Source organism: Watersipora subatra, chromosome 3 (assembly GCF_963576615.1).
Source record: "Watersipora subatra chromosome 3, tzWatSuba1.1, whole genome shotgun sequence".
Taxonomy (NCBI): Eukaryota; Metazoa; Bryozoa; class Gymnolaemata; order Cheilostomatida; family Watersiporidae; genus Watersipora; species Watersipora subatra.
Window position 1 is genome coordinate 68509300 of NC_088710.1, and position 21944 is coordinate 68531243.

The 21944-nt window shown below is 36.4% G+C and overlaps 1 protein-coding gene and 1 long non-coding RNA gene across 2 annotated transcripts; both read left to right on the top strand.

Moving 5' to 3' along the window:
- The first annotated feature begins 501 nt into the window (after nucleotides 1-501).
- On the top strand, nucleotides 502-6946 carry LOC137392056 (uncharacterized). Its single transcript, XR_010978208.1, has 2 exons — nucleotides 502-637; nucleotides 6758-6946. It is a non-coding gene; the product is annotated as an uncharacterized lncRNA (long non-coding RNA).
- An 8850-nt stretch (nucleotides 6947-15796) lies between these two features.
- LOC137392241 (uncharacterized) lies at nucleotides 15797-20948 on the top strand. Its single transcript, XM_068078906.1, has 5 exons — nucleotides 15797-15808; nucleotides 17402-17585; nucleotides 17697-17868; nucleotides 20189-20326; nucleotides 20510-20948. The coding sequence occupies exons 1-5, from the start codon at nucleotides 15797-15799 to the stop codon at nucleotides 20541-20543; spliced, it is 540 nt and encodes a 179-aa protein (XP_067935007.1). The 3' UTR covers nucleotides 20544-20948.
- Nucleotides 20949-21944: the final 996 nt, after the last annotated feature.

The window sequence follows — 21944 nt, forward strand, 5'->3', positions numbered from 1 at the left end:
ATTCCTTTGGACACACCCATCATTCTTCAATTCACTATATAAGCGTTGCATAATCTGATGGAATATTCTGCCTCATTAACCATCTCTTGATACCTACTTATATTTGAGAATTTGGGTCGATCGAGTGTTGATACCATAAGGCTTGTATGCTTCAGCTAGAATTCTGTTAGCCGGCTACTCGCGATTAAGTTCGTTGAGTGTCGCTGTTTTCAGGGGCTGTTGTGTGGACAAGCGCCTTGGCATTCGACTTGATTGTTTTCCTAGGTTTACCTATGGAATTCTCCTGTTTGGTTTGGCTTAACCATTCCATAACAGTTTCTCGACCAGTAAATAGATGAAGATGATGAACTAGTAAAGGGGCATACATGGATTAATATGTGGATTATTTTGAGGATAGCTCCAACTCAGTGTGAGTATATCAATATATAAAACTTATATCAAAAATGTTACGTTATTGAATCATTGGCTTTGCCGTTTCCGGTTAGTGCATGCGCACGCAGTTCTGTTTTTATCCTCGAGGATGCGTTACACGTTTTTCTAATGCTCTTGTATTGTATTCCTTATTCACATGTACTATTGTACGTTATTCATAATATACGTTCTACAGCATTAACTACACACATATTCAACAAAAAAGGTAAATAATATTCGGTTGTATTTGTTACCAACTTTATTTCGATATAAAGTATATATGTATATTCAATTGTAAAATATAGAAAAAAATTTATGTCAGATCTTCTAGTAATTTAACAATTTGGGAAGTTCCTTGAATATGTACATTGTCAACACCTTCATTTTCTTCGTTATTAAGACTTTTACTAATTTTTCCATTCCAATCATATCTATCTAGTATAGTTTTTCGAACTACATGATCTCGTGTATCTGTTTCAGAAATTTTTAGCATAACTGTTAGAAAATCTTCTATTGAACATCCTCTGCTCCAAAATATTGCAAAGAGAAGACAGTAATCTCCACATGTTGTTGAAATAATTGTTTCCAATGAAACAACCTTGTTGCCAATGACGTGCAACTAAATTTTTGGTTCAACATTTCCATTTCTAATTATTTTTTCAAAAACGGTAAAACCAGACCGTTATCGTCATGACAATAAGAAACACACCGAGTTTGTTCAACGCAAAGAAAAGCGTCAGGAATTTTGTGAGAGTAAGAGTTGCTAAACAATTTTACACCTATCTTGTGGAAAATTTTGTTCTGAATAAGATACATTTAAAAGTAAAACGATATATGTTTTCATTTTTTGAGATATTGCTTAAATACTAACGGTATATCGGATTTTTTAGAAAATCCGTTTGAATTAACTTGGGCAGAATAATCGTTTGGTCAACAATTAACGTGGTAGCGAAAGAGTTAATATACAAGTGAGCAGTGATTATAAATGTATATATAATAATAAAATGTGAGTAAGATAAAAGCTACTGAAGATACAATAAACAAAGCTAGGATTGTGCTAGTCCATGTTGATATACAAGGGAGCAGTGATTATAAATATATATATATATAATAAATCGTGAGTAAGATAAAAGCTACTGAAGATACAATAATCAAAGCAGGATTGTACTAGTCTATGTTGATGTACAAGTGGGCAATGATTATAAATGTATATATAATAATAAAATGAGAGTAAGATAAAAGCTACTGAAGATACAATAAACAAAGCTAGGACTGTACTAGTCCATGTTAATATACAAGTGAGCAGTGATTATAAATATATATATAATAATAAAATGAGAGTGAGTAATGTGAGTATATATAATAATACATTTTATTATTATATATAATTATAATCACTGCTCACTTGTATATTAACATGGACTAGCACAGTCCTAGTTTTGTTTATTGTATCTTCAGTAGCTTTTATCTTACTCACATTTTATTATTATATATACATTTATAATCATTGCTCACTTGTACACCAACATAGACTAGTACAATCCTAGTTTTTGTTTATTGTATCTTCAGTAGCTTTTATTTTACTCACATTTTATTATTATATATATTTATAATCACTGCTCCCTTGTATATCATCATGGACTAGTACAATCCTAGCTTTGATTGTATCTTCAGTAGCTTTTATCTTACTCACATTTTATTATTATATATACATTTATAATCATTGCTCACTTGTATATCAGCATGGCCTAGCACAATCCTAGTTTTGCTTATTGTATCTTTAGTAGATTTTATCTTACTCACATTTTATTATTATATATACATTTATAATCACTGCTCACTTGTATATTAACATGGCCTAGCACAATCCTAACTTTGTTTATTGTATCTTCAGTAGCTTTTATCTTACTCACATTTTATTATATATACATTTAAAATCATTGCTCACTTGTACATCAACAGGGTCTAGCACAATCCTAGCTTTGTTTTATTGTATCTTCAGTATCTTTTATCTTACTCACATTTTATTATTATATATTCATTTATATTCGCTGCTCACTTGTATATTAACATAGACTAGCACAATCCTAGCTCTGTTTATTGTATCTTCAGTAACTTTTATCTTACTCACATTTTATTATTATATATACATTTATAATCACTGCTCACTTGTATATTAACACGGACTAGCACAATCCTAGCTTTGTTTATTCTATCTTGAGTAGCTTTTATCTTACTCACATTTTATTATTATATATACATTTATAATCACTGCTCACTTGTACATTAACATGGACTAGCACAACCCTAGCTTTTATCTTACTCACATTTTATTATTATATATACATTTATAATCATTGCTCACTTGTATATCAACATGGCCTAGCACAATCCTAGTTTTGCTTATTGTATCTTTAGTAGTTTTTATCTTACTCACATTTTAATATTATATATACATTTATAATCACTGCTCACTTGTATATCAACATGGACTAGCACAATCCTAGCTTTGTTTATTGTATCTTCAGTAGCTTTTATCAATTATTCTAAAGTGCTGTAAAAGATCATCAGGAGTGTTAATAAAGTACTGAGAATAAGTATGTGTACAATTATTATAAAGTGCTGTAAGAGAACATCAGGAGTATTAATAAAGTACAGAGAATAAGTATATGTACAATTATTATAAAGTGCTGTAAGAGATCATCAAGAGTGTTAATAAAGTACAGAGAATAAGTATATGTACAATTATTATAAAGTGCTGTCAGAGATCATCAGGATTGTTAATAAAGTACAGAGAATAAGTATATGTACAATTATTATAAAGTGTAGTAAGAGATCATCAGGAGTGTTATTAAAGTACAGATAATAAGTATATGTACAATTATTATAAAGTTCTGTAAGAGTTCATCAAGAGTGTTAATAAAGTACAGAGAATAAGTATATGTACAATTATTATAAAGTGCTGTAAGAGATCATCAAGAGTGTTAATAAAGTACTGAGAATAAGTATATGTACAATTATTATAAAGTGCTGTAAGAGATCATCAGGTGTGGTAAAAAAGTACAGATAATAAGTATGTGTACAATTATTATAAAGTGTAGTAAAAGACCATCAAGAGTGTTAATAAAATACAGAGAATAAGTATATGTACAATTATTATAAAGTGCTGTAAGAGATCATCAAGAGTGTTAATAAAGTACTGAGAATAAGTATATGTACAATTATTATAAAGTGCTGTAAGAGATCATCAGGTGTGGTAAAAAAGTACAGATAATAAGTATGTGTACAATTATTATAAAGTGTAGTAAAAGACCATCAAGAGTGTTAATAAAATACAGAGAATAAGTATGTGTACAATTATTATAAAGTGTAGTAAGAGATCATCAAGAGTGTTAATAAAGTACAGAGAATAAGTATGTGTACAATTATTCTAAAGTGCTGTAAAAGATCATCAGGAGTGTTAATAAAGTACTGAGAATAAGTATGTGTACAATTATTATAAAGTGTTGTAAGAGAACATCAGGAGTATTAATAAAGTACAGAGAATAAGTATATGTACAATTATTATAAAGTGCTGTAAGAGATCATCAAGAGTGTTAATAAAGTACAGAGAATAAGTATATGTACAATTATTATAAAGTGCTGTCAGAGATCATCAGGATTGTTAATAAAGTACAGAGAATAAGTATATGTACAATTATTATAAAGTGTAGTAAGAGATCATCAGGAGTGTTATTAAAGTACAGATAATAAGTATATGTACAATTATTATAAAGTTCTGTAAGAGTTCATCAAGAGTGTTAATAAAGTACAGATATTAAGTATATGTACAATTATTATAAAGTGCTGTAAGAGATCATCAAGAGTGTTAATAAAGTACAGAGAATAAGTATATGCACAATTATTATAAAGTGTTGTAAGAGATCATCAGGTGTGTTAACAAAGTACAGATAATAAGTATATGTACAATTATTATAAAGTGCTGTAAGAGTTCATCAAGAGTGTTAATAAAGTACAGATATTAAGTATATGTACAATTATTATAAAGTGCTGTAAGAGATCATCAAGAGTGTTAATAAAGTACTGAGAATAAGTATATGTACAATTATTATAAAGTGCTGTAAGAGATCATCAGGAGTGTTAATAAAGTACTGAGAATAAGTATATGTACAATTATTATAAAGTGTAGTAAGAGATCATCAAGAGTGTTAATAAAGTACAGAGAATAAGTATATGTACAATTATTATAAAGTGTATTAAGAGATCATCAAGAGTGTTAATAAAGTACTGAGAATAAGTATATGTACAATTATTATAAAGTGCTGTAAGAGATCATCAGGAGTGTTAATAAAGTACTGAGAATAAGTATATGTACAATTATTATAAAGTGCTGTAAGAGATCATCAGGAGTGTTAATAAAGTACAGAGAATAAGTATATGTACAATTATTATAAAGTACTGTAAGAGATCATCAAGAGTGTTAATAAAGTACTGAGAATAAGTATATGTACAATTATTATAAAGTGCTGTAAGAGATCATCAGGAGTGTTAATAAAGTACTGAGAATAAGTATATGTACAATTATTATAAAGTGTAGTAAGAGATCATCAAGAGTGTTAATAAAGTACAGAGAATAAGTATATGTACAATTATTATAAAGTGTATTAAGAGATCATCAGGAGTGTTAATAAAGTACTGAGAATAAGTATGTGTACAATTATTATAAAGTGCTGTAAGAGATCATCAAGAGTGTTAATAAAGTACAGAGAATAAGTATATGTACAATTATTATAAAGTACTGTAAGAGATCATTAGGAGTGTTAATAAAGTACTGAGAATAAGTATGTGTACAATTATTATAAAGTGCTGTAAGAGATCATCAAGAGTGTTAATAAAGTACTGAGAATAAGTATATGTACAATTATTATAAAGTGCTGTAAGAGATCATCAAGAGTGTTAATAAAGTACTGAGAATAAGTATATGTACAATTATTATAAAGTGCTGTAAGAGATCATCAGGTGTGGTAAAAAAGTACAGAGAATAAGTATGTGTACAATTATTATAAAGTGTAGTAAAAGTCCATCAAGAGTGTTAATAAAATACAGAGAATAAGTATGTGTACAATTATTATAAAGTGTAGTAAGAGATCATCAAGAGTGTTAATAAAGTACAGAGAATAAGTATGTGTACAATTATTCTAAAGTGGTGTAAGAGATCATCAGGTGTGGTAAAAAAGTACAGAGAAAAAGTATGTGTACAATTATTATAAAGTGTAGTAAAAGACCATCAAGAGTGTTAATGAAATACAGAGAATAAGTATGTGTACAATTATTATAAAGTGCTGTAAAAGATCATCAAGAGTGTTAATAAAGTACTGAGAATAAGTATGTGTACAATTATTATAAAGTGCTGTAAGAGATCATCAAGAGTGTTAATAAAGTACTGAGAATAAGTATGTGTACAATTATTATAAAGTGCTGTAAGAGATCATCAAGAGTGTTAATAAAGTACAGAGAATAAGTATATGTACAATTATTATAAAGTACTGTAAGAGATCATTAGGAGTGTTAATAAAGTACTGAGAATAAGTATGTGTACAATTATTATAAAGTGCTGTAAGAGATCATCAAGAGTGTTAATAAAGTACTGAGAATAAGTATATGTACAATTATTATAAAGTGCTGTAAGAGATCATCAAGAGTGTTAATAAAGTACTGAGAATAAGTATATGTACAATTATTATAAAGTGCTGTAAGAGATCATCAGGTGTGGTAAAAAAGTACAGAGAATAAGTATGTGTACAATTATTATAAAGTGTAGTAAAAGTCCATCAAGAGTGTTAATAAAATACAGAGAATAAGTATGTGTACAATTATTATAAAGTGTAGTAAGAGATCATCAAGAGTGTTAATAAAGTACAGAGAATAAGTATGTGTACAATTATTCTAAAGTGCTGTAAAAGATCATCAGGAGTGTTAATAAAGTACTGAGAATAAGTATGTGTACAATTATTATAAAGTGCTGTAAGAGATCATCAGGAGTATTAATAAAGTACAGAGAATAAGTATATGTACAATTATTATAAAGTGCTGTAAAAGATCATCAAGAGTGTTAATAAAGTACAGAGAATAAGTATATGTACAATTATTATAAAGTGCTGTCAGAGATCATCAGGAGTGTTAATAAAGTACAGAGAATAAGTATATGTACAATTATTATAAAGTGTAGTAAGAGATCATCAGGAGTGTTATTAAAGTACAGATAATAAGTATATGTACATCTAATCTGATTGTATGTCTTACTTTTACTATATCTCACTAAAAATAATGTATGTTTTGATTGTAGACAGTTCATTCTCATTCGACAATGAAAGAAGAAGAAGAAAATTGGGATTGAATGAAATTCAATAGTCTTTTTTATATTATGTTTTAGCATTTTTATATACAAAACTTTTATTCAATAACATATCCATTGATAGTAAGTTTAAATCCCTATGATATATCATCAAATAAACTATATAAAATTTAATCATAATATCATTTCCTTAACTCATTACTGTCTTGATATACAGAGTTTATAATCTTTGTTTAATTTCTCTCTGAATTCCTTCAGATTGCATGCTCCGTCAATTCTGAAAAGTTTTAATCCTGATGAAGACTTAGAGTTCATGTAAATCTCACTTCGATCCAATATCATGAGAGCTGGTGTCAACCATTGAAATGATGAGGGAATGTTATACTTTTGAGGTTCGATGATCGAACATAATACCACACGCTCTCCCTTACGTTCAACGAAGAATTGCAACGCAATCTCACAATTGTCATTTTCTTCAGACTTATTTGCTTGTATTACTTCTAACGAAGCTGGAATATCCAAAACTTTTAGATCAATCCATTTCCATGGTTCTTGCATTTCCTCGGTTTTAAAAACTGTTGCAATAGGTGACGTAATTTTCTCATCTCCTTCCATATAATTTTCCTTGGATTCGAATAACCGCTTTACTACCGAACTTTTTCTTGATGATCTTCGTAATGACGTAGTTCTGTTCAATCTAGACTTGGTTGGTCTTCTATAGTCTCTTTGTTTCATATTCAATTGGGAAGTTCTTTCAGAAATAATGTCGATATTCATACTATTGGAAGTTGACTCCTCAGAAGCTCCAGTAACAATCAACACTAACTAATAATACTTCATCAATTTATACATTATCTTTAAAAAAGTAGTGGAACCATAACAGCGATGGATAATTTCAGAATTTATGAAGTTTACAATCAAAATGAATATTCGTTCGCAGACACATCATTCTCATTCGGGATCGGAAAAAAGAAAATACATACAAGCTCCGACGATCTCGAAATCCATCCGCCACCGTCCGTCAACCCGTCGCCACCGAGCTCTCCGTCAATCCCCGAAACGGCACGGAAGAGCGACCTCTACCGGACGCCAACGAAATCCGATAATCCCAAATACAACCGCGAATCGTCTCGCGGCCCGACTCACCACTCGGCCACCGACACCACCACCACCGCGACGTCACCAACCAACTCACACCATTACTCACTCGCACCACGAATCACACAGATCGCCATGACTCACACCATGACTCAACACCGCCTAGCTCCACCCCCCAACTGTCAATCAAACAGATCCTGATGTGATGTCACTTCCTGCTCCCTAAGCTCCGCCTAGTGTGTGTAGATCTGCTCTCACTATACTACTGATAGTTTGATGAGAAAGGAGATGTTGTCTGCAGCCCCGGTACAGGTTGCATCAAACAATCCATATGGTTAGAAATGAGATTCCTGCATCTGATGAGGTAGCCAATACACATGCAGTTTTCTAGTTTGTTATGATGATGATAAAATCAAGAGATGGATGGTTAGTAAGCAGTACATAGTGTAAGTAGCTTGAACAACTTTGAAACTAACTATTTTAGGTATGCAAATTTATGCAGTTTTTTAAAATCAAGTAAGAGATCAGTTTCACGCAACATTCTTCCAAGGCTGTTCACTTTGTAAACAGCCTTGAAGGAAATGTAATACACATGTAGGTGTATAAATAGTTACCCTGTCAATATTTAAAAAGGACATGGTGAGATTATGTAATAGTGTGGTATGTTTTGTTAGGGGAGTTATGTGGGTACTCATCTTGCACAACTATTTACACCTCAATCACACAAGGATACCGAGACTGCTGATACAGCAACGACGGCAGATGTAGAAGAGCTGAGTGGTGCGTCTAAGCATGATAGCTCCGATGCTGAGATGCCTTTGACAAACCTCGACAGTTATCAGAATGATGAGTTCACTGACGACAACTATAACGACAGCATTAAAGACTTAGATGAAAAAAATTAGTATTTTGCAAAGAGCGGACAGTTATAATTATAAACCACTGTGAACTTGCAGTTGCCTAGTTCTCTAAACCGAGCACAAATACAGCTGGATACGCACTGCAAAGAAGAAAGGACACAAATCTATCAAGGATGCGCTTTGTTGTCATAAGCTGAAAGTTCCATTTGGGTTAGACATGATTTGAGAATTTAAGATTTAGATTTTAAATAAGGTTAAAAATAAACTAGCTGTTTCAAATCTGGTAAAAGTTGGTGATTAATGCAGGGTTAGTGCAATTTTATTACTCTTAAATACATGCATTGCCATATTTATGGTTACTAAATACAGAAAGAACAACAAATATTAGATAGTCAGAGGCTCAGAGTGTTTAATGATATATCAGTGGATGTTCTGTCTATTTGTTGCAAACGTTTTAATCAACGGAGATCAACTACTGTGAAGTATGCATTATGGAAGCTGTGGATGATTGCTTGTCGGGCTTATAATCAAAATTTTCAGCAAGAATAGTTAACTGGAAATAGCTGATGTCCACACATGCTGATTATTAGCTGCCTTTCTATATGTGATGTGTTCATAACTTTTTACTTGAAGAATATCTATGCCAGTATTTAAACATCGTAAAATTAACAGTAAATCAATCCTCCTTTAAATTTGTCATAATATAAACACAGTTCTAAGCTATAGTAATGTAAAGAGTAACAAAGATGATTGTATTTAAATATAAAAAAGAAATCAATGTTATGGAACACTTAAAATTGTTTGAGAACTGACGGTACTATAATTGCAGAAACACTCCATAAACAGAAAATATGATTTGCATATTTTTGTGGCTTCCCTAACAGTGTACCTTGAATGTGAATCTTCTTTTATTTCTATGTAGAAGTTCTTATACAATTTTTAGAGTTGCCCCGATTTTGGTATCGGTGCCAATATGGGTTAAGTATCTGAATCGGTATCGGCCAAGCTTTTCTTAAAAAATCTGAAACTTCAGATACTTTTTACAAAGCAACCATTTAGCAGAAAACAGTATTTTAGCCTACTACACCAATAAAGATTATCAGTTGCAAGTTCCTTACTCTTACCTAATGAATTCCAGGCCTGTCACACAATTTATTTCATGTCTATAGCCTGATCAACATCAACAACACAGCTGAGGGACCATTTTGCTTTAGTTAGGACGTGATCACAAAGTGTGGTGGTTCCCAATTGCAGCGATGGGATTTATTGCAGCTAATCATAAATGAGATAACAAAGAATGGAAACAAAAATGCAGTGTAATACTTCTATTTAATAGCATTACGAAAGTAATTTGAGCAGACGATGCATAAAGTTATCTATCTCTCTCTTGATCCTGACGTTCGCAGTTTGTTCAGCTATAGAAGAGACTTCAAGGGAGACTTCATTATCAAAGAGAGCTGTACCACTAACAGTAATTATTATTATTAATTACAAGAAACATAGACTGTTCTGTTACTACATGCACGGTATGTTAGTATCTGAATATATAAATCTCTTTTTTTATAAATAAATACAAACAAATACGTTAATATTTATATTTTCTAAAATAAAATGAGCAACTATCTACGCAACACAAAATATCTGAATCGGATTATTTTCAATAAGATTGGGTATATCGGATCGGTAGCTGAATCGGCTACTATTCTAAAAAGATACAGTACTAGAATCAACCATAATACCGAAAGTGTTTTACAATAGTTTCATATGGGATCAAAAAGCTGGCATCTCTCTCCGCAGTTGTTTGAAAGACATGCTAGGAGCAAAGACTAATACCTCAACAGAAGCACTCCACCATATCACAAACATACCTGTTGTGTTTTTGTTATTGAAAGGCTCCTAACAACATAGATATACGGTTATTGCCTTTGTCTATGAAGCTATATGATCTTACTTGATTATGCGTGCGTCAGTTGCTCCTCCTCCGTGAACCGCGCCCAGAATGGTCCCGCTCTCGTCGTAGCCTCCGGTCCTCCCTTCTCTCCAGCCGATCTCCCTCCACCGGAAACATCCCCTTCCTTCCTTTGTCCTTGATCTCCTCCGCCCGTGATGTCGTAAATACAGACCGTAATTCCCGTGCGGTATTACCTCACACCTTCCCCTCAAGATTTATGCAAATCTTTAAAGACGTCGCCGCATCATGGGGGAACAAAACTCGAAATTAGTAGAATAACAATGTTAGCCACATGAAAGTCAGTGAGTATAAAGACAGACAATATTTACAAAACAAAGAATAACCCATTACAGGTTGAGTTTATCTAGAGGTTTTACAACTCTCCCGGCCCGTGTCTGATGGGTCTGTACACCCTGACGATGAGTATTAGAAGGGATGAGTGCTGGCTGAGACTGAAGACTGAGATTGGTTGATCCCTTACTCTCTTTGCGCTTCCTAGTGGGAGCCGCAGTCGGTGCCTGCGGAGAACAACCGCTTTTCGAGGGAGGTGACCGCTCAATGGTCCTATTCACTTGAGGAGTCTGTAACTGCAGAGGTTCGGAAACAGGTGCATTTGGCACAGGCGCCTGCCGAGGTCCGGTATCTGTCGAGTTCTCTCTCCTAGGTAACATGGTTACCTGACTGGTGCTCGCTTCACTTCTAGTGTTCAGTGTAGGATGAGCGCTATCTTCTCTTGATATACATTTCTCATCAGATGGGGACGACTCAATAGGTTTATCAACTTGCACTAGTTTTCTGTTCCTGCGCAGCATGGCTCCATTGTCAGTCTTCAGCGCAACTTCTCTGCCAGAGGACGCCATCACAACAGCTCTCAATGGTTTGGCTGAGGGGTCGTTGAGAACCACCCGAGTTCCGACAGGCACTTGGTCCCGTTCAACCGCCCTGTGCCGTTGATTGAAAGTATGAGCCTGCCTACCTCTGTAGTCAGCTTCATAAGCGCGAAACTTCTTTACATCTACTGGACTGTTGACGAGATATCCCATTGAATTCAACCCTCTTCCCATGAGCAGCTGGGCAGGGGTATAGCCATTCTGCAAAGGACTGTCATTATAGCACATAACAGCAGATTCAATTTCAACGTTTTTTGCCACAAGCTTCTTGAATGTTTGCACCACTCTCTCTGCATGACCATTTGCTTGGGGGTTTCTAGGGGAACTGGTTCGATGAATAATGTCCCATTTCTTCATTAGCTGAGCGAAGTTTTCAGAAATGAACTGTGGACCGTTGTCTGTTACAATAATGTGAGGTACTCCTAATGTACATATGACCTTGTTGACAGTTCTGCACATCTCTGCAGCCGTGGCTCGGGGAAACTTTTCAGCAATCATGAACCGGCTATAGTAGTCACTAATAACCAAATACTCATCACCTCTTTCATCAACGGTGCAGAAGTCCATTGCAAGCTGCCACCAGGGTCTCTCTGGGAGAGGAGTAGGGATCAATGGCTCAGTGGGTACTTTCCTAAAGCGAATGCATGTGTTGCAGCGCTTAACCATTTCTCTGATGTCCTGAGACATCCCTGGCCACCAAATCGTACTCTGGGCTTTTCTGAGGCAGCGGTTCTCCCCCAGATGCCCCCTGTGAATGTCCTGCAGGACCCTCTCTCGTTCACTCAAGGGAATATACAATCTGTTGTAATAAAACAGCAATCCTCCCACAACAGTCAACTCCTCTTTGAACGAATTGTACTTTTTGAGATATTGAGGCAGATCACGGTAGTTTGGCCAACCCTCTTGAATATACCTCATTAATTGATTGGCTGTGGGGTCTGTTGAAAGGGCAACTTCGAGTGGCTCTCTTCTGGCTCGAGATATCGGAAGCTCTTCCATCATTTCCTGAATGAGTAACGGCTCCGGTTCTGACACTTTTTCTGTTCCTGCTGGAGCTCTGCTCAAAGCATCAGCAACTATCAACTTCTCTCCAGGGATGTATGTGACATCATACGAAAACCGCATCATGCGCAAACGAAATCTTTGAACACGAATGGGGAGTTTGAACAGTTCTTTCTCCGCCATAATCGATACCAGAGGTTTGTGGTCTGTTTCGATTTTGAAGTCGCGGCCAGCTAAATAGTAGTAGAACTTTTCTGCTGCCCAACACATGGCCAGAGCCTCCTTTTCTATTTGTGCATACCGCTTTTCTGTGTCCGTAAGGGCCCGCGACGCCAATGCTATAGGCTTGAAGCCATCAACAGTTTTCTGGAAAATCGCCGCTCCTAAACCATAGGAGGAAGCGTCGGTGGAAAGCCAAGTCTCGGCTTCCATATCGAATGGGACTAGCACCGGGAAAGAGGAGATCTTTTGCTTCAGCACCTCAAACTCTTCGGTCATTTCAGCTGTCCAATACCAATCGTTATCCTTCAGCTTGAGGAGAGATCTCATCTTTATGGTGTCATCTGCTAGGGTAGACATAAACTTACCAAGATAATTGACCATACCAAGGAATCTCTTTAAGCCTTTCCTGTTTTTAGGAATAGGGAAATCTTGTATGGCTGATACTTTTCCTGGATCTGCATGAATACCTGACTCGTCTATTACATGACCCAAAAAGGTGATCCGAGTCCGAGAGAACTCACACTTTTCTTCATTTAGAGTAATGCCTGCAGAAACCAGACGTGATAACACTTCTTTCACTTTACTGACGTGTTCATCTTCAGTTTCCGTATGGATTAAGATGTCATCCATTTGACATAACACACCTTCAATGCCCTCCAGAGCCTTCTGCATCTCCCTTTGGAATATTTCGGGAGCCGATGAAATGCCAAACGGCAAACGCTTGCAGAAAAACCTACCAAACGGTGTGATAAAAGTAGTCAGTTTCTGCGAACTTTCATCTAACCAAAGCTGCCAATACCCGCTGTTTGCATCTAATTTCGAGAACACTCGTGACTTACCCAGACTGGCTATTGTCTCATCAGTGGCTGGAAGCGGGTGGTAAGCCCTTTTTACTGCTTTATTCAGGCGGGTAAAATCTATGCATACTCTGATCTTCCCATCTTTCTTGGGCACAACTATACAAGGAGCGCACCAGTCTGTGGGCTCCTCTATCCTCCGGATAACTCCGATCCTCTCCATTCGGTGGAGCTCTTCTTGTAACGGCCGGCGCCGAGCTGCAGCTATTCTTCTAGGAGTAGACTGAGCAAAAGGAGTTCTTTCATCTTTCAGCTGAATATGAACTCTGGATTTCATGGTACCCAAGCCTGAGAACAATGACGGAAACATCTCTTTCCAACCTGCTGACGAACCTTCTGCGATTTCAGACACTTTGAGAATGCCCAGCTGTTTGATCGCCGGTTTGCCTAACAGAGGACTAGCAAGCCCTTCAACAACGTAAACCCTCTCTTTGTGGCGTCTTCCTTCATGAGATAGTTCAACGATAGCCGCTCCAGGTACTGTAAGCTTGGTGTTTCCCGCGCCGAACAATTCTCGAGTAGTAGGTGTCAGTTTCAACCCAAGAGCATCGCAGACACTAACTGGAATAGCCGAAACTGCAGCACCCGAGTCTACTTTAAATCTCACATTTTTTTGAGTTCATCTGTAACTCTACGTACCAGGCATTTTCTGTTTCCGAGATGGTGTCAATGGTGTCAATGTAGTTTATGCGGCTTAGTCATTGGTAATTTCCTAAAAACAAGCTATCTACTCCATCGTCATTTTCCTCCAGTGCAGATACTTGCTGGGCTCCTTTGCACATTTTTGCCCAGTGACCTTTTCTCTGGCATTTGTTGCAGCTTGACCTTTCTGCCGGGCAACGACCACCAAAATGCTTCCACTTTCCACATTTTGAGCATGGCTGGTCCTTTGCGTTACTGCTCCTGTTTTCCTCAGTGTCAGTCATTTGTTTAGACGATTTAGGTTTATATCGCTGTACCGAGTCTACATTCCCAGCATACTCTTCTTTACCGGGACCCAGAGCCCCAGACGTAGACGCCATCGCAGCTACATGCTCCTGATTTGATACATATTGCTTCGCCTTTTGAATGCATAACCTGAGTGTGAGATCAGGCACATCAATCAGGTACTTGCGAAGCTCGATGTCACGCACCCCCACCACTATTCTATCCCTTACCAAGTCATCTCGCATATCGCCGTAGTCACAATTCTCACTCTGAACTTGGAGTTTAACTATAAACTGGTGAAGAGATTGGCCAGGTTGCTGAGTCATCTTATTAAACACTGAGCGCTCAAAAATAACATTTTTAACAGGCTCAAAATACGCATCAAAAAATTTGATGCAGTTGGCCAGTGTTTTCTTTCTGTTTTCGTCAGATGGCATGAAGGTGAACTGATTGTAAACTGGTACCGAGTCACTACCCATGGCCATAAGCATGTGGCCGATCTGTTCGTCTACAGTGAGTTCTCGTAGTTTCTTCACAATCACATATATATTAAACTGCTCTTTAAAAACTTTCCAGGCGGTAGCCAGGTTGCCCGAGGAAAAATCCAAGGGCTTTACGAACTTTTCAGGCTTGGTTTCTCCACTAGCAGACATACTCTATACTGTTTTATTGGCAGCTCACCACAATCAAGAAGATACTATGGATCGTGATTAACAGGAAACAAGTTAGATAATGCCAAAATATATGAGAGTGACAGTATAATTCACTATATTGTCTTTAAGAGTCAGGGTAGCAAAATTTTGCTCTACACAAAGTAAGCCTTCTCCTGCGATATCTCAGCAAATATCCGATCCTTTGCCTCAACACAACAGCTTCCAGCGAATCTGTGCCTTGTCGAGCTCGCCGTTGTAAAATACCGTCACACAAACAGCAACGTTTTACACGATTACGCTTGCAGGTTCGATATATTCTGACACCATATGAAGCTATATGATCTTACTTGATTATGCGTGCGTCAGTTGCTCCTCCTCCGTGAACCGCGCCCAGAATGGTCCCGCTCTCGTCGTAGCCTCCGGTCCTCCCTTCTCTCCAGCCGATCTCCCTCCACCGGAAACATCCCCTTCCTTCCTTTGTCCTTGATCTCCTCCGCCCGTGATGTCGTAAATACAGACCGTAATTCCTGTGCGGTATTACCTCACACGTAGCTTGTAGATCTCCTCAATATGTATTACCTCGTACGTAGCTTGTAGATCTCCTCAATATGAAGTATGGTACGGCGATATGGTTAATCACGAGTGTATTTTGTTTGCGTAGCGTTAGTGCAATGTGATACTTATTAGTGGCTGGCCAGCCCGGTATTAGATAGTACAAGCTAAACGGTTGTGATTAGAATACAGTAATAATAGTCAGCTAGCCACCTCTAATTATTGTTCAGTTCCGCTCCAGTTGCATGGGTATACATTGTGTGAGTTGTGGATTATAGAGTTGAAGGTGCTGAACAACATGGCAGGTAGTAACTCACTGCGAACCGGCACATTCACTCAAAATTAATGATTTTTGTGAACTAAAATTGAGTAGTTGCCCTCTCTTGCCAAACGAATTTCGGCCATTTGATTGGTTTAAAGCGCAAGGTCGTTTCAGAGTGAATACAGTGTGGGGAGTTCTAGCATTTATTTATATTGAGAAATTGAGTTCCAATCGACACGTTTTTGATTTCCGAGTAAGATAATCAGCATTATGATTTGTTGCTGCCACTTTCAAAGCACTAGCCAAAGAAATCTACCCAAACAACTGAGTCAGCAATGCTATGATAAGTTGCTGAAGTATGCCAAAGACTAGGTAGTTACTAATAAAGATCCAGAAAGAACTTTGTGCAAGGAATTTATACATTCTTATACTTATGATGATGTTGTTGATAAGTCTACTGATAACAAAGCTGAGCTGCCTTTAATTCACTAAACCTGCTATGTAAGGATAACCAGCTTAGCAAAGCTCAAATCAGCCTAACAGTCAAATGTAAGTAATCTTATAATTCTGAACTAATCTGCAGTACCTAATGATGTTTTAAAATTTTTAAATTACATTTATTTAATTGAAATTACAAACTATGAGCTAGGCTTTTACTGTTGTTTAGACCACAGGTGTCCTTTAGCGGGGATATTGCCGAGACCGGGCCGTAGTCGACACACACAAAAAAACAACAAAGGTCCACGTAGTTATGAGCAAAAACAAAAGTATCCACCCAAATATCTCACCAATTCGATGAGCAGCACACACAAAAACTAAACCAATTGACTGAGCCACCCATCATGTCAAAATATTCCAAGTTTCAAGTTATGTCTTGCACAACTCACTTTATGGTTTGTCAAAATTTGTCCCAAAGTCCCTATTAATTTGAGACTGTTCAATATCTGTTTTAGAAATGGTCGCCGCTAGCCTAACCTAACGTCCTGATTCATTGGACAGATATTGGACAGTCTCAGATTAATAGGGACTTTGGGACAAGTTTTGACAAACCATAAGGCGAGTTGTGCAAGACATGACTTGAAACTTGGAATATTTTGACATGATGGGTGGTTCAGTCGATTGGTTTAGTTTTTGTGTGTACTGCTCATCGGATTGGTGAGATATTTGGGTGGATACTTTTGTTTTTACTCATAACTACGTGGACCTTTGTTGTTTTTTTGTGTGTGTAGACTACGGCCCGGTCTCGGCTTCGGCAATATCCCCGCTAAAGGACACCTGTGGTTTAGACAACTCTGAATGATGAATGAAATGTATGAATGCCTGCATCTGGTTAAATTTTATTGGTACATGTTTCTTTCAAGATTGTAACTCATGAGAATGAATATCCTGAGCCAACTACTAAACAATTGCGCTCCTCATCCTCAATAAGAGCTGAAACTACGCTACTCAAACTATGTATTATTTGTGGAAAAAAGGAGCGGTGGACTAAGAAAGCTGGTAAGCGCATCAGAGATGGTCTACTAAGGGCAGAGACCAAAGATGCTGGTAAGTTAGGTAACCTTGGCATTATGTTTATCACAACCGTGGTCTACCGTAAAGACTAATTAATCTAGCATTTGTGATGATTTGTTGAATTGTTATGTTTGTTTTTACAAGGTAAATTAAAACAAGCTGCTGAGCTAAGAGCTGATCATAGCCTCCTGGTACATTTTCTCTCTGCTGACACCGTCGCTCAGGAGATTTGTTACCACAGACAGTGTTACTACCAATACCCAGGGCTAAAATCATTGTATAACTCCCACACACAAGACACGGGCGCATCATCCCAGTTGGTGTAATCACTGTACATTGTTATCTGTGTGAATATGAACATTATTGCTGGATGTTCTGTACATAACTGCTCCCATCATCCAATATCAATCAAAACCAGAGTACAAACTAATATAACATGTCCACCATATACTTAGATTTTAGCAAGGCACCAAATGAAATATGTAAAGTGTGTAAATTGTGATTTACATCAATACTTAATATGTAGAATTTAAATTATTTATAACATGCCATAGTTCAGCTATACTCTGTTTCTCTTCAGTGAATCTTTACTCAATCAGGTAAAAACCTAATATATCTAATACTGCACAATATACTGATTGTGTGAAATGTGGCTATTTCTTTTGCAAAACAGTAGAGATGCCCCGATTCTAAATTCACCAGCTGATTCAGATACCGATCCGATATACCGATTCTCATTGAAAAATAATCCGCTTCAGATCTTTTGTGTTGCACAGATGGTTTTTCCTTTTATTATGCAAATTCAAACATAATGCAAAGAAAATATAAATGTTAATGTATTTATTTGTTTGTATTTATGGAAAAAATATACATGTACATTTTGTATATGCATATTCACATACTGACATACCTAGCCTGTCTTGACAAGCTGTTGTTTTTGCGTAGTTGTCCCCCCGTCGAACGGCGAGCAACAACAACTTGTCACAAGACGTACTGCACCTGATGCATCAGTTGCACTTATAAGGAGTTGTTCTCTTCCATCTACGCGACTTGGCTGCAATGTTATTCCGGTCGCTCCATTGGTAATCATAACGGATTTCACGCAAAAATTTATGTAGAAAAATTAAGATAAGAACGTTTAACTGGCAACCCCTCTCTGCAGTAAACTTTATTAGAATTTGAGAACTTAGGCAACAACAGCGACTAAACATGTCGTTATTTGTGCGCTCAGTCAGTTTTATTTCTATTTTTGTATCAGTCAGTTTTATTTGTTCTTATGGATTTTATTTTAAGTTTATTTTATTCTTAAGTTCTACTAAAGTTTATCACAAAAACTGGTCTTTGGTTAAACGTTGTAATCTTGTTTTTTTTCTACATAAATTTTTGCGTGAAATCCGTTATGATTACCATTGGAGCGACCGACATAACATCGCGGCCAAGCCGCGTAGACGGAAGAGAACAACTCCCTATAAGTGCAGCTGATGCATCAGGCGCAGTACGTCTTGTGACAAGCTGTTGTTGCTCACCGCTCGACGGGGGGACAACTACTCAAAAACAACAGCTTGTCAAGACAGGCTATGACATACCGTGCATGTAGTAACAAAACAGTCCGTATTTCTTGTAATTTGTAAATAAAGGTAATTACTGTTAGTGGTACAGTTCTCTCTGTGATAACGAAGTTTTTCTTCTATTGCTGGATGAACTGCTGCGCCTGTATCAGTTTAGAGCAAATCAGCGTTTGTTTTAATTACCGTTAGTGATTCAATTCTCTCAGTAAGAAGTCTCTTTCTTCTATCACTATCAATGTAGCCAGTCGTACTGAAGGGCGATGACACAGATGATGAAGGACAGACTAAATACTGATAAGCCACTGAGGTTACCGTTTTTTATACGGTACAAACGATACATTGTATCGTCAGGATCAAGAAAGTGATAGATAACTTTATGCACCGACTGTTTAAATTACTTTCGTAATGCTAGCAAATAGAAATATTACACTACGTTTTTGTCTCCATATTTGTTATCTTGCTCGTGATTGGCTGCAATAAATCCTATCGCTGTAATTGGGAAATACCACACTTTGTGATTACGTCCTGACTAAAGCAAAAAGGTTCCTTAGCTGTGTTTATCAGGCTATAGACATGAAATAAATTGTGTGGCAGGCCTGAAATTCATTAGGTAAAAGTAAGAAGCTTGCCGCTGATGATTTTTTACTAGTTTTGCAGGCTAAAATACGATTTTTTGCAAAATAGTTGATCTCTGTAAAAAGTATCGGAAGTTTCAGATAGTTTCAGAAAAAATCGGCCGATACCGATTCAGATACTTAACACCCATATCGGCACCAATACCAATTCCGATACCGGAATCGGGGCAACTCTACAAAACAAGATGCATAATCTAACACCTAATACACTTTCATCCTGTCTGTGTATGTGAAATCGGAAAAACTTCTTAACATGGCCTATGCTGGACTGGTGTCCTTCTAAACAATAAAAAAATTGATGATTGTTTCCTTGGTGAAGGAGCACCTTCTTATGAATTACAGTACATGCTTTCTGAACATAATGATACATGGGAATCTATTGCGACAAACAGTACCATATGCATTTGTAATAATGTTTTACTTATTTTTTTAGTAACCTGGAGATACGACTCAGCCCTACCTTCTCCCGGGAAGTGATCACTTATCGATTAGTCACCATGAAGCAGATCTTATCAATGACTCAGTTAAGAGAGCTCCACAATAAGTATGATGATGCCCCTGATATCGAGAGGTATGCATGATCAATACATAGTGCCAGTAATGGATTGTTCATTAGTTTACTCGGAAAGATGTTCCCTTTGTGAAAAAAACCAAACATGATTTGACTTGCAGCCAAGAATATCTTAAATTGCTCAAAAAACTGTTGGTTTGCCAATAATAGTTTACAAGCTGATCATCATACTTTTTTGTCTAGGTGCTCTGCAAAGATGGTATCTCACGCAGAGTGAGGAAGTACTCAAAGATGCCTTTTGCTCATGTAAGGCTAGTAAATGTCAGTCTGGACAATGTGGCTGCTATAAGCAGAACCCGAAATGCACCAAGTTCTGTCAGTGTTGTCACTGTGAGAATAAAGCTGGAGGAGATGACAACGACGAAGGAGAAATCCAAGAAGACGACGACTTTGATAGCTAATTTCAGTTCTAGTGTATTTGAATTCATTATTTTCTTCATTTGTTCCAACATAATCTAGTTTTAACTTTTCCATAGACCAGTGGATAATCAAACAAATCAACTATCAATGTTTTTTAACTTGTTTGATAATTCGCAAGGCATGTGCCAGCAAGGGGGCATTTCTATCCATCCCTGTGATTTTTTCACAATCAAAACCTTTAGTTATACTTTCATTGAAAAGATATGAGTGTTCAGTCAATAAATTTAAGAAAACTTAATGCTCAATTTGATTTTAAATGATTCCCATATGCAATGAAGAGGGTTTGTTCGTATTTTTATACACCCCTGTTTTCCCGGCTATCATGCCGGTTTGGAGCGAGTTACCACCCAGATTTGAAAAATTCAGGCTTTTTTGACCCAGAAACCACTTAAATTGTGTATATCCATGTAACTGGAGCGGAACTCAATTTTTAGGCCACTCTTTAGATAGTGGCTTACTGACTATAATATATAGAGTTTATCATAAGCAAATGTCTCTGAAGCATTTGAAGATGGCGCACTCTAATCTCGCGTGATCTCGCGATAACTATGAGCGTCATCATGACAATGTAGATAAACGTAATGTTAATATGTAATTAAGCATAATGTTACAATACCTACAGCTGGGTCTTTAAGCTCCAGAGACATATACACATACTGTAGAATGGCAATAGGACAGAGTTATTTCGCAAAAGCTTTGTTATCTACAAAAAGCAAATTTCAGAAGAAAATACATTCTCACATTGTAAGGCTAAATGGTAGAAACACAACTATAGCAGATATGTCAGCAAGTCATTTTAGAAGATCCACTATTCGAAGGCAACTAATTAATGATCGGCAACGCCGATGGAAAACTCATCTCATAACAGGACACTGCTCCACAGGTTTATTAAAGAACCTAGAAACAGATCATCTGGAGAAAAACCCTATTCCACTTATATTACCAAGGAGACAAATATCAATTTTAACTGGGCTCTTCACAGGCCACACAACCTTACAACATCACTTATACAAACTCAATTTAACATTTACTACCAACATGCACATGCCTGGATGAGGATGAAACAGTAGACCATTATCTATACAGATGCAGCAATTACACCAATCTAAAAAAGAAAATATTCCCAAACCCTCACAACCATCAACACCTGCTAGAATTTGTACATGAAAGCGGCCGATTCAATTTTAAACATAATTAA

Excerpts from the sequence above, each read along its gene's own strand:
- LOC137392241 (XM_068078906.1), top strand. Across the intron at positions 17,586-17,696 it reads GGCAGAGACCAAAGATGCTG|GTAAATTAAAACAAGCTGCT; the intron begins GTAAGTTAGGTA and ends TGTTTTTACAAG. Across the intron at positions 17,869-20,188 it reads GACACGGGCGCATCATCCCA|TAACCTGGAGATACGACTCA; the intron begins GTTGGTGTAATC and ends TTATTTTTTTAG.